Source organism: Lingula anatina, chromosome 3, assembly GCF_051362555.1.
Source record: "Lingula anatina isolate TDL-2025a chromosome 3, LinAna3.0, whole genome shotgun sequence".
Taxonomy (NCBI): domain Eukaryota; kingdom Metazoa; phylum Brachiopoda; class Lingulata; order Lingulida; family Lingulidae; genus Lingula; species Lingula anatina.
In genome coordinates, this window is record NC_141769.1 from 28,909,503 (window position 1) to 28,924,091 (window position 14,589).

Here is a 14,589-nt window from a genome sequence, read left to right on the forward strand (position 1 = left end):
AAAAAACACTCCTCATATTTATTTCGACTCTTTTATCTACAAATCCACTTGCATTCTATCAATCTATCTACATATATATATATCTATATATCTATTAATCAATTCCTACACCCATCAATGTTAGCTTTTTCATCCAGTCAGTTACTAATATAAAGATACTCATTTATTTAATCATTGTATTTTGAAGTATGTGGGGAATCTATCATTGTATTTTGAAGTAAGTGGGGAATCTATCATTGTATTTTGAAGTAAGTGGGGAATCTATCAATGTGTTTTGAAGCAAAGTGTTTTGGAGGGGGCCAAATACCAAGCCTGGAATAGAAGAACATAGTACAAATTATACTGGTAAATATATAAAATACACCTTCATATATCACATATCTTCATATTTAACATATCTTTATTGTATTTTTATTGTGCAAATTTATATGGACCCTTTTTCCATCCCTTATAAATATGTATGATTATATATACCGGTAAAATATGTATGTATGTGTTCAGAAATAAAAAAAAAAATCACAAAATAAATTGTAATTTCACAAATAATGAAATTGCATTAAATGTTGAAAATGTAAAAGCACGAGTAAAATGTTTTTGGATTATTGCTGAACTCTGAGTCACACTTCACCTATCGAAAATCATCAATGACTATCAGTTTTAGTTATTTAAATGGAGCTCCTATAAAACAGTTTTCCTTGACTCTGTACCTCTGACATCATCCACTAAGATGTGGTCCTCTCTCTCCGTGATCTGAGACGCCATCCCCAGTAAAACCGGCTCCAAGCCAAATTCAAATGGTTCCTGGAGTGAGGAATGGATACCATTCACCTCACAAATTAGGCATAATAATACACTGTCGTTTTTATTTAAGTGTCCCAATATGATTACTTGGACTAGATATGCTATGCTGGTTATAATAATAGGAAAAAAAGGTACGAAGAAAGAAGAAAAAGAAGAAAATGAACAGCAACAAGAAATAAGCAAATAAAAAGTTCAGTCTTATCCTCACGTCGCCATGCCACCATATGTTACACATTCGAACAGCAGGATATCCAGGGTTAGTCGTGTTGGTGGTGGTGTTGAAAAAATTGCACTGCGCATCTCTAAAATACGTGAAAAACAAATAACGTAAGATAAAAATGCATTCTTTTTCAATAAGGAAAAAGCAAGGTAATTAAAATTTAAAAGTTTTTCAAATCTCTGTTTAGTAAAAGGCTAAGGATAATCTGTACTGTAAGTTGTGTGTCACATTGAGAAACAAACAGTTGAGTGAATAAAGAGAAATTGTGAAATTATTTCAATATATAAGCTATTCGTTTTTCTGTGCATGATCATTTTTTTCTTTTTACATTCATCTTAAAATACGTGTCATCATCACTAACATTTTACCTTCTATAGAAGCCAGGTGGTACCACTGAGTGCCCAAATCTGAAAGCTGCTGACTGGAAAATATGACTGACAGCTGGATAAACGTGCTCTTTATACCCTGAAAAAATATTAAAAAGTTTGTTCATTTCATAACACAAAAAGGTTCAGTTATCAAAAAAAAAAAAAAAAAAACATAAGAGCATACCAGTTTATAAATATTCCACAAATTTCGTTTTTATCAGTCGGCCTTTTTGAAGTTTGCAGACTTCGTTAATCCTGGAAATTATTTCCACACAAGTTTCATATATTTCATCCGTGTTCGTGATTGCTATTGGACATGTATTCTCCGATCCGATTCTCTCCGCAGCAAAGTATTTGTGAACTTACCAGAGTATGCTGGGAGATCTGTATTTGTAAATGCTGGGAAGAACTCGTAAGCGTAAATATTCTAAAAATACAAGACAAAATAAATTACTTATCATATAAAGGCTAATTAATTGTTTTGAACAGCATTTTACAAAGAGACAATAATCTAATTTTGTACTTAAAATGTTTATAAAAATACAATATCTTGCTTTATTTATACATCTGCTTTGTCTAGTTAACGACAAGAACATATAGAAGTAGCTTAACGTTTTGCCCAATTACGAGGTAGACCCATTCAGGTTTCTTTCCTGTGATATTTGATACGTCGCTAGAATAGAGGTATTGGTTTAGATGCTCATTGTTTACGAAAACTACCATAGCCCGTGTTACCTGCTGTGTGGCGATGACCCACTTCCTCGCCTCCTGGAAGATGGTCTCGTCGTCCCAGGCCGGGTTCTGGGCCGCGAGCTCCTGGGCTAGTTTGTTGTGGTAGCGGAAAAACAGAACGCCAAACGCCAGCATGGCTGGGTGCTGGAACAGGCGCGGGTCTCCAAGCACTGCAAAGTGGTAAAATTATATATCGTTATTTTTTTAGAAATGTCGACTTTTGCCAACAAGGGAGGGTTATTTCAAAATTAAGTTTAACAACGTCCAATTAGGTGGATATTAGATTCGATATTGCAAGGCACAGATGATATACTGCGCCAATGGCAAAAATCGACCTCTACTACAAAAATCTTGCACCTGAGACTTGTCTATAAGGACGCATAACCAATGAAACTGGAGACTCTGGCTGAATGCAATCAGATTAAATAGCTAGGGGTGATTATCTTCCGTGTGCAATCGGCTTCTGGAACCTTCTTTTTTTTTTTTTTTACTTCAAATTCGTTTTGCATGCGACCGAAAGATAATCACACGCATACAGTTAACTGTTTGGTTGATGCCGTTACATGTCCCCAATACTCACACCACTGTCTCTCGGGGGCCATTAGCACGTGTTCCCGAGCAGGGGGAGGATTGGCCAGAGGAACTGACGGCGTGTTTAGCACCGGCCACAGACCATCGCCATCTCGAGACTTCATGGTGCCGTTCACAAATGTCCTCATAGCGTTATTCCACACCTTACTATTACTGTAAATGACGCTGCCATCAATGAAGGCGGATGCTCCATTCATCTGAAAAAAAAAAAATATTCACCGTGCGTTTTCACTGTGTATATGCATATCTGAAGATTCCTTATTTTTTGGTAATCTTCGTTGCATAACAGTTCAGGGGCGGACGGAAGCCATCTTCTGGGTCTCCCAGAAGACGGTCAGAATTTTTTTCAAATTTACATTGACAGGCATCTTATTTTTTCTGATGGATCAACAAAAATAATTTGGAAGACTGTCAGAAAATATCTCTGGATTCTGTAACTGCATGATGATGACAATGCAGAAAAATGTTTATCTGGATTAACGTTGCGTAAATATCAACGGAATCTATAATATGGAGAAAAGGGCGAACAAGGCCATCCGTTAAATTTAAAAGACAAGCCTGACTATATCGATTACGTCTGAGGATCAGCGCAACTGTAGCACTCACGTGCACTTTCACACCCACTGCCTTGTATTAGACTTATTTCGCAAATTATCTAAAGACGCACGTAAAATTGAGAAAAAGATTTCCGATTGTGCTTTAAATCGCATAGAATGAATGGTCCATGTATTGTGTTTCTATTATCTATCTATATATTTATACATATATATATAAAAACGCACACTCTTACAGGCATATCTAGAACTTGGAATATTTAAATTACCGAATAAAAAGTATCCCGGCGTCCCTCACTTACCTGTTCCCTGGGCGAGCCAGGGGAGTGGCCGGATTTCTTGTCATAGGGGGCTCTCAGAAAGGGAGTTTTCTTAGTCCCGGTGCACCCGCGGTCATACTGGGCGTCACACTTAGGGATTGCCACCGGTGTCAGCTCTCTAGGACACCCAGCGCCACTGGCCTTGATACTCTCCAGGCTGACGAATTGACCTGGAATTATTTGTAAAATCTCCTCTGGTTGTGGCTTAAGGCTCAGCACATGTTTGATTGCTTTGGCATATTTGAGGGAGAAAAATATTTTGTCAAATTTGTGCAAAGGAAGCAAATAAGAAAGAATGACGATCCCATAGAACGTCTACATAAGATTGTGGTGTAAAAGTTAAACATTTTTTTATTTGATCTTTGATCTTTCCTTGATCTTTCCTTGAACGTAAAAAATAGGTTTATTTTCTGTGGCCATAGATGTAAGTTTATATGACTAGGCCTTCGAATTTTCCCGAGAAATTTGATGACATGCACATGCATAGCGTTGCTTTTCACTTTCACCATCATTTGCTTGTTCTTATTCATTCTTATTTAAACGGGGCCTTGAATTAATACACTGTTGTCACATTATTAAAATAATACACGCGATACATAATATGACATGAAAAAATTAAAGTCTTAACTCTCACCAAACAGAGCCCAGAATACCGTTCTGTTTTTGTGGGAAGGTAGCCCGGAGACCCCTTTGAGCGCCGTTTCACTTATAAAGCGTGGGTTTGGCCAGTCAGCCCCTGAGGGCTGATACACGCCGTCAGAGTACGCAGCCGGGACTTTTCTAAGCAGGCGGGTCCCTAAGTAAGAAGGCAAAAACATTAAGGTTTACAGTATGTCACCAAATCCATTTCAAACACTAGAAAATCACAAACATCAATGTGTGTCAGATGTTTTTGTATCTTAACATATAAATATCATGTTTATGCTTTTATCCTATATATCCTATATATGAATGATATTGTGTATTGTGAAAGGCGTGTTCGTTGAACTGTTACATCATTATCTACGTTATATTTGATATTTACCTGGGGTCCCCCAGTCAGGGTGCGCCAAATTATTATACCACCCGTCCAGTCTCTCGTACGCAGTACCGCCAACTCCTGGGATAAAAAAAAGATAATAACGTTGTAAAAGCAACTTAACATCGAAATGTACATGTACCCCCCCCCCCCCCTCCATGGAATAAAAAAAGATAATAACGTTGTAAAAGCAACTTAACATCGAAATGTACATGTACCCCCCCCCCCCCCCCCCAGCTACGTCCATCCTGCCTGTTGCCTTAAACTTTGACTTTTATCTTGGGGGGAAAAATCGGGTAGTTGTCGGGCTCTTTTTTTAAGCATACTTATGGCTATTCGAATCCTCGCATTTTTATGTCGAGAGCCTTCAGAAGAAGGGATACATGTAATGTACAACATGTGGTTCAAACGGCAAATACGGCTGCCATACAAATGTAGAAAAATAAACAGTTACATGTATGAAAGCAATAACACCAACATTTATGAAAGCGTTAACAACAACCAATTCTTTTACGTGGCTGAACTTTTGATCACCGTTGCAGATCACTGAACAACTGTTACTCTTTATGTAAATCATAATAGACAGAGCTATCATTTGACGATATGTTTATAAACAAAGTCGTACTACGGGTATGTCTACATACATCTAATAGTTCAAAGAACCTTATTACCGGATAAACTCATTTGGTTGGCTACGTTACATTTCCTTAAAAGTTTCGCCGAGGAAAAGGACATATTTCAACATTGGATTTTTATATATTGAAGGACGTACAAATACTTGTACAGGTACCGTGGTTAGGTGAGTGGCTTAACTTACCGTTCAATAGAAATGCGTATAACAACAAGGTGACGAGCCGCCGTGAAGTCCCCATGATGTATATGGTGTTACCTGAAACTGATGACATAATAAGTGTATTTTACATGACAGCCAAATCGTTCACAATGTTTTTGCGTAGACCCCATTCAGATAGGGCGCATTCAGATTCACAATCGTAGTAGCTGGGTTGGTCCATCTCTCCGGGACATTCTCGTTAAGTGCAATCAGTTGAATCAGCTTAATTGTCTGACGCGCCTCCTCGAGCAGCTAGTGGGCAATTAAGTTTTAACTAGCTTCTCAAGGAGGTGTGTCATTCAGTTGAGCCGAGAGCCCCTGCAGAGTTGGACCGACCCAACTAGTAAGATGTGATTATCTGAATGCTCCCTAAAGGTGTGCGACATCTGAACCATAGGTCCTTTAGATTTCTATAGAGACGACGCGCTATTATTTAACTGTTTACTGTAAATTCCTCCCACACTGGGGAAATATCACATTACAGCAAGCCAAGCCACTGTTAACTTGTATAAAAGGTATATAGACCGTAGTCTCAATTTATTTAAAAATAAGTACTATTGAGATTTCATCAGTCGTTCATCCTCAGGTCAGATATTCATTTACCCTTACTCGTACAAAGACGAGCACGTCTCATTAAATATAATAATGCTGGAAACATCTTTTTCACTTAATCTCCGAATAATAGACCTACATGTCGCAAAAATATTCATGCGCTTTGTGTCTGTGTTTTCGGCAAACTTGATACACAAGGCTGAATGCATACCGCTAAAAGGTATTATTTTCGAATGTCCCCTGTAATACAAAATTGCGATGACCCTGTGCCAACAAGTTTATTGGAATTTACAGTGTGAATAAGGAGCATGAAATAATAAGATACAATCTTCCCAGATGACGCCATTCATAGGGGTTCTCTCTACAATTTTTATATAGGCGAATGGAGACCAAACGAAAACATTTTTTTAATATTTTCGCGACGGGTGAACGAATTTAAAAAGAACCATTAATCAGTAGAATCAATCATTAGCAAGGTGAGACCAAGATAAGCTGTAAGATGCACAGTTATTATTTATAATAACTGCTTTATTTTGATAAGAATTTTTAATCTATATACCACCTTGCATAAACAAACACATTTGAATAAACTAAGAAAACTATTTTTTGGCATGCCCCTTTTGTAGAACACGAAGTGAAGAGGGAACATAACTTTTAATAGAATTAATAAACCACACATCATACAAAAAGCGCTTACTTAAATTAGGTAAATATAGAGGCACAAATACTGTTAACAATAAAAAGGTAGGGAGAGGTACATGACGCAAGGTCACATCTTCAATGTCATCACTGACGTGAACTAACGTGTATTTGGAAACACAAATAAAGGTATTAGGACGAAGCAAGGTCGTGCCAGAGTATTTCCAAGATTCGCGTTGATCGTTGGCAATGTATTGATATAAATTGTGCCGCACTCTGGGCACGTAGACCTGTAATTTTGAATAAATACGCTCGAACCGAATATTGAATATTGATTTTATGAAATAAACACGTTTCCTTTGAATGATTATTTTTAAATTCATCAAAGTAAGCTTTCACACACTATTGGAGTAGAGAAATCACACCCCGTTTTCACCCACTCTGTCGCTCAATTTGTCGCGACAATCTGTCATTTTGAGAGATTGTTATTGGCTCTTTTCAACGAAGCATTGTAATGCAAGTATTTGTTGTTGCATATTTAAAAAAAAAAAAGAATATGTCTACTGAAAATGGTCTTTAAGAATTCGACTTCCCCTGAAATCTCGTGGACGTTTAAGAAGATACAACCTGTTGGTTAAAATGAAGTCTAACAGATCACTTTTTTCTTCCTTTTTCAACCTATTTTCTTCTTTCTGAAATATACCGGATAATAGCTGGTATCCAATTTTAGCAGTGTAAGCTTAGTTCCCTCCGAGAAAAGAAGAAAGTCTATTCTTAAATGCTAAGAAAAAAATCTAACAATTCTAAGCACAATGATTGAACGGAATGATCAAGATTGCAATACTTCTTTCCACACAGGTACTCACCAACGAGGCCGCGCACCTTGTGTGTACTTCCTCAGCTTGTTTTTCTTTTTTATATGTGTTATATCTCTGCAAGCGCAACAATTTATACCTTGAAGCACGTTACACAGGTATGAAGTCAAACTCTCGCAACCATTGTCTGCAAATAAATAGGATTAATAAACAGGTACCTCATACCTCTGTTTTGCTTTTAGTTTGCACAAACTTGCGGTAGCATTGTTCGCCCCCGTTGATCATAAATCAAAGGTTCTATTTTCTTTTTACGAGACTGAGGCCTGCAAATGTCGGTAAGAATCAACATCACGGTCAAAGGAAATTAAGTGCACCGTTTAGGAGAAACAAGGAGGTGTATTATTCGTTGGTAGAAACGCTATAAAACTTGATTGACCTTTGTTGCCGCGTTGCCATTGTCCACGGTTTGACCAATAGGGCACCCTTGAGCCAGAAGAGTCACAGTTGACCTGAGAAGAACGCATTAAGTTCTGGACCAATCACAGCTCACCCAAAAAAATCCCTGGCGTAGTGAAGTGAGTTGTTTTTCTTGACTCATTTTTGCTGTAACACGTACAACCTTGAAAACATAATTGAAGGAAAGAGAGACAGACAATGTCGTGAGGCAGAGGGTGTGGTGTATAGGCCCTACCGATTAGATTCTGGTAGGTTAGAGCTGGGACTTTCAAACTAGTTTACAGTTATCTGCAATACATCAGTGAAGTCTGAATTATTACTTAATTGGTGACACTGTGTGTGTGTGTGTGTGTGTGTGTGTGTGAGAGAGAGAGAGAGAGAGAGAGAGACGCACCACACAAGGTATGATTATTACCATTCTGAACATTATGTTGAATTTGGCAGTATTCAATTATTTGGATGCTGAAAATTTGCTTCCGACTCCTCGCATGGAACCCAAGGTTTTGTTTTGCAAACATTCACTTTCAGGCGACGGAGCAGAATTTACAATATTCAGTTCTTTCCCTGAGCATATTGATAAAAAAAGTGATCATGTCAAATACGTAGGAATTCACTACACAGAAATTATGGTCAATTTTAGCACTGACAAGAAGCAAAGACGCAGAAAGAGCATGACCACGTTCACGGGATTTCGTAATGCGCCCGGGCCCAGCCTTTACCCGTCTACTCCGTCTGCGGTCACAGAAGACGTCACCCTGGGGGCGGTGATCACGTTGGTCGTAATCGTCGCAATCGCTTACCTGTGTGTCTTAGTGGGAATACCTGCCAGTGAGGTGGGTGTGACATTTTATATAAAAAGGCCAAACTGGTTTTTTAAAAAAAGGGAATAAATAAGTTTCCTTCCGTGTTCCTTCCTTGTGGGACTTTTTCATTAAAAACGGTGCAGCATTCAATATTGCACAAGGCATCAAAGAAAAGTTGAGCAGCTCAATCTACGCTCAACTGATTACACATTGTAGAGCAACATATTGCCTTTCTAATTTTTTTTTCATTTCAGCGATTAAATAGTCTTCTCCGGTATCTTGTGGCAGCCACGATCAGTGCCTCCATCTTAGGTAAGCGATATTTTCTAATCACTATCACAGTGTGAATTATTCACGTTGATCAATGATATTGTTGAGAGCATTCACAACAAAGTTGATCCTCGGACTAACTAGTCCGCGTATCAAATATAGCGCGCACTTGACACTGGATTCCCACCTCCCACGCGCACCGTCCCAGCGGGGGCAGAGCAATTAAATTTCGGCACGTTTTCAAGTGGGTAAGGGGGTGGCGCCATATTTGATCCTCGAATTTATTAGTCCCAGGATCAACTTGATCTCAGTGCGCCATTTCATCGCCTGTTCATCTCATTGCAGTGTCGCTGTACGGGCATGGTTGGTATACAGCCGGTATTAACACCAGCGCCGAGTACAAGCCAACCAGCGCCGACAAAGTTTCTGTCAGTATTGGAATGCACGTTGGGTTAAAAGAAGTAAATGTTACGATGAAAGGTAATAAAATACGTGGTTAAATGCTAATATAAATGTACATATTGAATTTATAGAGAATATTCAACATCAGGGTATCAGTGTCTTATTTTTAAGGCTGATTTATCTTGAGTGACATTATATTTTTGCCTTACTTTAGGAATCCCGGAAGAACAACTGAACGAAACTATCAATTACAACGAAGTTTTCAAAATGACTGGAGGTAAGTATTTCCTTTTTTACTTTATTACAGTGAATTTTATTCTGTTACGTATTTTTTTCAATCTAAAACGGTGTTTTATCACTTGAGTTTTCTTCTTTAAAGTTTCTTCCTTGAAGAAAGATTTTAAGCAGGGTTTAAGAGTTGGCCTGCCGCTGCCCGTCCTCTATATTGCCGAATACCTCGCCACAGATGCTGGAAACGCAAGATGGGGGAGAAATTTCCGAATGGCTGGGCACTATTGCTATATTTTCATGTGGTAAGTCGTGACTTATTATAAAATTAATTGTACCTTTAAATAATATTAATGCTCTATTTGTTTATTTTCGTTCGAAAGGGCGAAAGAGCTTGGGTGATCTTTGTGTTGATTTCAAATTTATCTTATTTCCAAATCATCGTAAATGAAATATAGCCAATATAATATAATTATTGCTGTAGTCAGTAAACGAAGTTCTATTAAACCATCTAAAAATCATACTTCACAAATTATTTTTTTCATCTGAAGAATCTGAAATGCCTTTTATGACATAATCACTTTCAGGGCGGCTTTCGCGGTGTGGATGCTGTCTTGCGTCCTATACTTCATGTCGGTGCGGCGAGGAGCGCAGGCCACCCTAATCACCGCTGGCTGCTTGCTGATGGCTAACGTGGTGTACGCAGCGGTCACCTGGAACCAGCTGGCCATTCCTTTCAGCAATGGGAAGATGCCGGTGGTTCTGGGCTGGTGTTACTGGCTGGCTCTGGCGACAGGTAAACAAACCATGGTTATAATGATAAATGCATTTTATGCAAGGTTAACTGGATGCGATAAAAATTAAAAGAAAAACTTCGTGTCCTGTAATAATAGGGACCGTTCACGATTGAATTCCCCTAGCTGCTGTGCAAAAACTCCACGGGGACTATCGCTGAATGCAATCAGATTAACAGACCAGACTTGCCATCTCTCGTTTCCAACGTACTCGTATAGTCACCGGCTTTTCTGTATGCTACTCAGCACCAGGAGGAGGCGTGTTTTAAGTTAAAGCTTGTTAATATGATTTCAGTCAGTGCGTAGAGTCAGTCGTTAGGATGATTCACTTCAGATATTTTCTCGACTTTCAGGAGTGACGTGTTTTATCTTTGGAGTGGCGATTCTCATAGTGGAACGAATAAGCGCAGACAAAAACGCCACATTCTTCGCTCTCCAAGCACCAGAGCAGGAAGAGGAAGACGAGCAAGTGGAAAAAGAACAAGGAGAAGACGATGAAAATATTGAATGTGTAAAACTTTGACTACATATAGGCCAGTGCTTGCGCCTACGATCTGATCTCTAACGAAATTGGCGGTCTATAAAAGCTCTGTGTGATGTTTAGAAACTAGCTTCTTAAATTTACTGTAATTAAACAGTAAAATTTAGGGGACAATTGTTCACAAAGTCACAGTTACCAGGTAGGCTACTAATTGAAAATATACTTTTAAACATTATTAATAGATTTGATAATTGAAATTTCCCTTCAAGTCTCGTGGCCCGTTTCAAGTTTGAAAACGACCCAAGAAGACCATTTAAGTTTCATAATAATGACTTTATAGTATGATCAGAAGTGCTGTAACTTTTAAGCATGGTTCTCATTGAACGCAACACGGAATATAAACATATTAGTGCACCAGCTTTATATATGTGTAAATACAGCATATGTATATCCATAGAGTTCATGATTTCTTTGCTTGTACAAGAAAAATAAGTTTCCTGTCAAGAAGGGGCTTTCTAATCGCAATCATTGATCCGCAAGCCTAACAAAAAGATTGGTTCCTTACTTTTAAGTGGCCATAAAAGGCCAGTCAAAAGGCCAGTTTGCGACCGCGGCGGTCGATGACCAACACCTCCTCGAGCGGTCATTCACACGCACTTTACCTTACCTGCAGTTAAATCAAGGACGTATATTCAATATACGTCCTTGGTTAAATCAACAGAGGAAAGTAATGGTCCGTGTTGTGTGGCCTTGGGCTTAAGAAACTTCGTTTTTTCTTGCATAACAGAACGCTTGGAGGACTTACAAGAAGTTAATGGAAAATAATATCAGACTGCTTGCAAAATTGTTAGTTAAAATATGCGATACAGAAGACGATTGTATACATTAAGTCTTTTAGTGTCTTATGAGCCAAAAGTGCTGGGCGTTTCTCCTTAATATGTATTACGTAACTATACTGACAGTCAACGCATCAGAAAACTCTCTTGTACTTTTTTTTTACCGAGAATCGATTCCAACCATATAAACGAGTACAAATGCACTTGTTTAGTCACAAGAGAGTGGACTGACCACTCGGGTGTTTAAAATTTCCGCTTCAATGATTTTGTGATCAGCTGTTACAAAACCGTGTGTTTTTCTTGTCTCGTGATTGGTGTGAATTAATCAGGTTCAATATATGGTGATTAATTAAGCCTATTTAAGGTAGTCACCAAATCCAGTATGACACATGACAAAAAAAGTTCAGTGTGGCACTGATGCCACGTCTGACACTGGAAGAGCGACTGCGGGCCCTGGGGATGCTGGAGGCTGGGCGGAACCAAAGAGATTTGATCACGTGACCTTGCATTTTAATGATCTTTTCTGACCTTTATTTCACCTTCACCTGTGACAGAATAATGTGTCATATTTCGCACGAAAAATGTTATATTCTTAATGTGCCAAATTAACTTAAAATGTTATTTGATAAATAAATGATGCGTTTTCATTGACTGTCAGTATATTATAAATTAACGAATGAAATTAATGAAATATAGTTGACGTGCTTTTGAAGTTAGAACTTTTACGTTAAGCTTGCGATACAGTCCTTACATGTGTGTAACAATATCCTCTAAAATAGGAAGTTAAATAAATGAATAAAATGCATATACGAAAACCAATAAAAACGGCAATTTTATTTTATGAAAACAGTAATCATACCCATGATGATTTGAATGTTGTGGAGATTCAGTTTGTAAAAGCAATGTTTTTTATGACGTTTTGAGAGAATGTACAGAGGGAAAACTCTACAAACTGACAAATATACAGATACTAAGCAGAAAAAGGCACTTCTTATTTCACTGAAGCAGGCACATACAAGTAAAATATGACTTTTGTAAACATCGTCCAATGGTGATAATTTTCGAAAGAAATTGAATTGAGCTACTGCATTTAAAGCGTAATTTAGCAATATTTTCTGCCAGATTTAGTGTGATCTTTTCTTCTTCTGATAGAAAGCGTATCTTAGTTTTTCTCGCAATGGCCTGTGTGCAGTACATCCATATATGAAGAATTTGTGTAGTGAGGGACTTTTTTGTTTTTAGATATCTGTGGAGTAAAAAGTAGACGTGAACAACTCTCCAGAATCACGTGAGCAAATACACTAAAGGTCATAGAAAGATGCGGTTCACCCATCCATGGTAGCCTTATGGTATTTAATACATAAAATGTTTAAATCCAACTTTGTACTCCTACCACAAATTTTGACATATCTCTTCAGATTTATTAAAGTTTTTTTGAGCTTTCATGTGAAAAAAAAAACTGGTTTACTGGAACATTGTCTGTGGCACTTACCGACCCCCCCCCCTACCAGGCTCCTACGCCTATAGCTGTGTCAATAATTCTCACATTGTATTTGCCATCGCTTTCAAAGCCATAGTTCAACATAAATGACCCTCAAAATTAATCATAAAAGAAGGTGAGGGGCAATTCTAGTACCGCAATCAATCCATACTTATATCAAATTGATGTTTCTCTTCAATCCCCATGGTTAACCCTGGCTTTTAAAAGGTACCCACGTCCTTAAACTAAAAACGCACACTGAGCACAAAGATATACAGAGAGGGTCCATTAAGGGCAAATTCCTTCAGAGGTGCTAGATGCATTTCACAAATAAACACAACCTTGTAGCCAAAGCAAACTGCAATTTCTTTATAATAGCCTATATTTACTACTACTACAAAAGGATTATAATATGAAGTTTTCAATGTATTGCCTGCTGGCTACGACCCCATATCATAGGTTAATACTTAACACCATTTTCTCGTTCCTTTCTCACAAAAGCCGCCGGCTGAGTGGTGTCAATCCTTTGCAAAAAATCCCTCTCCATAGAAAATAAAAGTATAAAGAATGAGCTAGAGAAATATCTGTAAATATTACGTTAAAAATCTATCTGTGGCCCTGGTAATGGGTACTTCATTGTTCTGGGTTTAAAGGGCTGGAGGTGAAAATGGCACAAGTCTCGAAGTACTAATCATTGAAGCATTAGCGATTCTTGTAGCTCATAGCATTGGCAGGTTTAGGGGGTGTTTGGGGGGGGGGGGGAAGTCCGGACCCCCCACCTTCGATAAAAAAACAAACAAAAAAAAAAGACCAGTGGTCCCCTCTTGAAATTAGAATTTTGAGTAGCTGAATCAAGTGGCACCATGCGCCCTCTAAAACACCCAAGTTTTTTCGGGACCCTTCAGCAGGCCCCAACCCCATGCCAAGGGGGGTCGGATATGTATCCGCGCCCCCCTTCAAATAATCCTGAATCCGCCCCTGCATAGCATATGTCAACATTTTATGTAAAGCATTAAAAATTTTGGTCAACACTCCAAATGTGATTGTGCAGTGGTGTTGACCCTAAAAATGACCATGTAATAATGTGAATGGCAAAGCCGTGGCTTTCCTCATTAAATTTTTATTAAAAGACCTAACTAGGGTATGATTTGGAAACATGATGCTCGTTTCAAATTTCTTAGCTTGCAGTTTTCACTTGGGTTTTATTTTTACATTTGCCATTTGCAAATCAGGAGTGATTATAAATTTCAGATTAAATCTTCTTGAAAATTTGTGCCTCAGACGGTCACGTCGTATTCAAAGTTACATCGCATAATGGCTTTTGTTAAACAGTAAATTATGAACAGAACTAATTGACTTCAAAAGATAATAGTAATAAGTTTCGCACATGTTTCTGT

General features: G+C 38.2%; 2 protein-coding genes across 3 annotated transcripts; one reads left to right on the plus strand and one right to left on the minus strand.

The window, feature by feature from the left end:
- Positions 1-202: 202 nt before the first annotated feature.
- LOC112042736 (dual oxidase-like) lies at positions 203-7,649 on the minus strand. The gene is made up of 12 exons (XM_087008770.1): positions 7,494-7,649; positions 5,422-5,499; positions 4,611-4,685; positions 4,221-4,382; positions 3,569-3,756; positions 2,702-2,909; positions 2,125-2,291; positions 1,756-1,816; positions 1,390-1,486; positions 1,010-1,103; positions 708-801; positions 203-312 (listed from the first exon to the last, which is right to left on the minus strand). Exons 2-12 carry the CDS (start codon positions 5,474-5,476, stop codon positions 203-205), a joined length of 1,311 nt encoding a protein of 436 aa, XP_086864896.1. The 5' UTR covers positions 5,477-5,499; positions 7,494-7,649.
- Positions 7,650-7,788: 139 nt separating this feature from the next.
- LOC106174939 (dual oxidase maturation factor 1) lies at positions 7,789-11,328 on the plus strand. Of its 2 annotated transcripts, none has more exons than XM_087009131.1 (8): positions 7,789-8,017; positions 8,539-8,731; positions 8,956-9,013; positions 9,317-9,451; positions 9,588-9,650; positions 9,753-9,906; positions 10,189-10,397; positions 10,749-11,328. In XM_087009131.1, exons 2-8 carry the CDS (start codon positions 8,570-8,572, stop codon positions 10,916-10,918), a joined length of 951 nt encoding a protein of 316 aa, XP_086865257.1. In that variant the 5' UTR covers positions 7,789-8,017; positions 8,539-8,569; the 3' UTR covers positions 10,919-11,328. The 2 variants fall into 2 exon arrangements, with proteins under 2 accessions (XP_086865257.1, XP_013412171.2); XM_013556717.2 differs by having other exon boundaries at positions 7,795-8,146.
- The last annotated feature ends 3,261 nt before the right edge of the window (positions 11,329-14,589 follow it).

Coding starts and splice junctions, on each gene's coding strand:
- LOC112042736 (XM_087008770.1), bottom strand. CDS start 5,476: ATGGGGACTTCACGGCGGCTCGTCACCTTGTTGTTATACGCATTTCTA. Junction 1,487..1,755: donor AGATCTCCCAGCATACTCTG/GTAAGTTCACAA, acceptor ATATTTTTTCAG/GGTATAAAGAGCACGTTTAT. Junction 1,104..1,389: donor CCACCTGGCTTCTATAGAAG/GTAAAATGTTAG, acceptor CACGTATTTTAG/AGATGCGCAGTGCAATTTTT.
- LOC106174939 (XM_087009131.1), top strand. CDS start 8,570: ATGACCACGTTCACGGGATTTCGTAATGCGCCCGGGCCCAGCCTTTAC. Junction 9,452..9,587: donor AGTAAATGTTACGATGAAAG/GTAATAAAATAC, acceptor GCCTTACTTTAG/GAATCCCGGAAGAACAACTG. Junction 9,651..9,752: donor AGTTTTCAAAATGACTGGAG/GTAAGTATTTCC, acceptor TCTTCTTTAAAG/TTTCTTCCTTGAAGAAAGAT.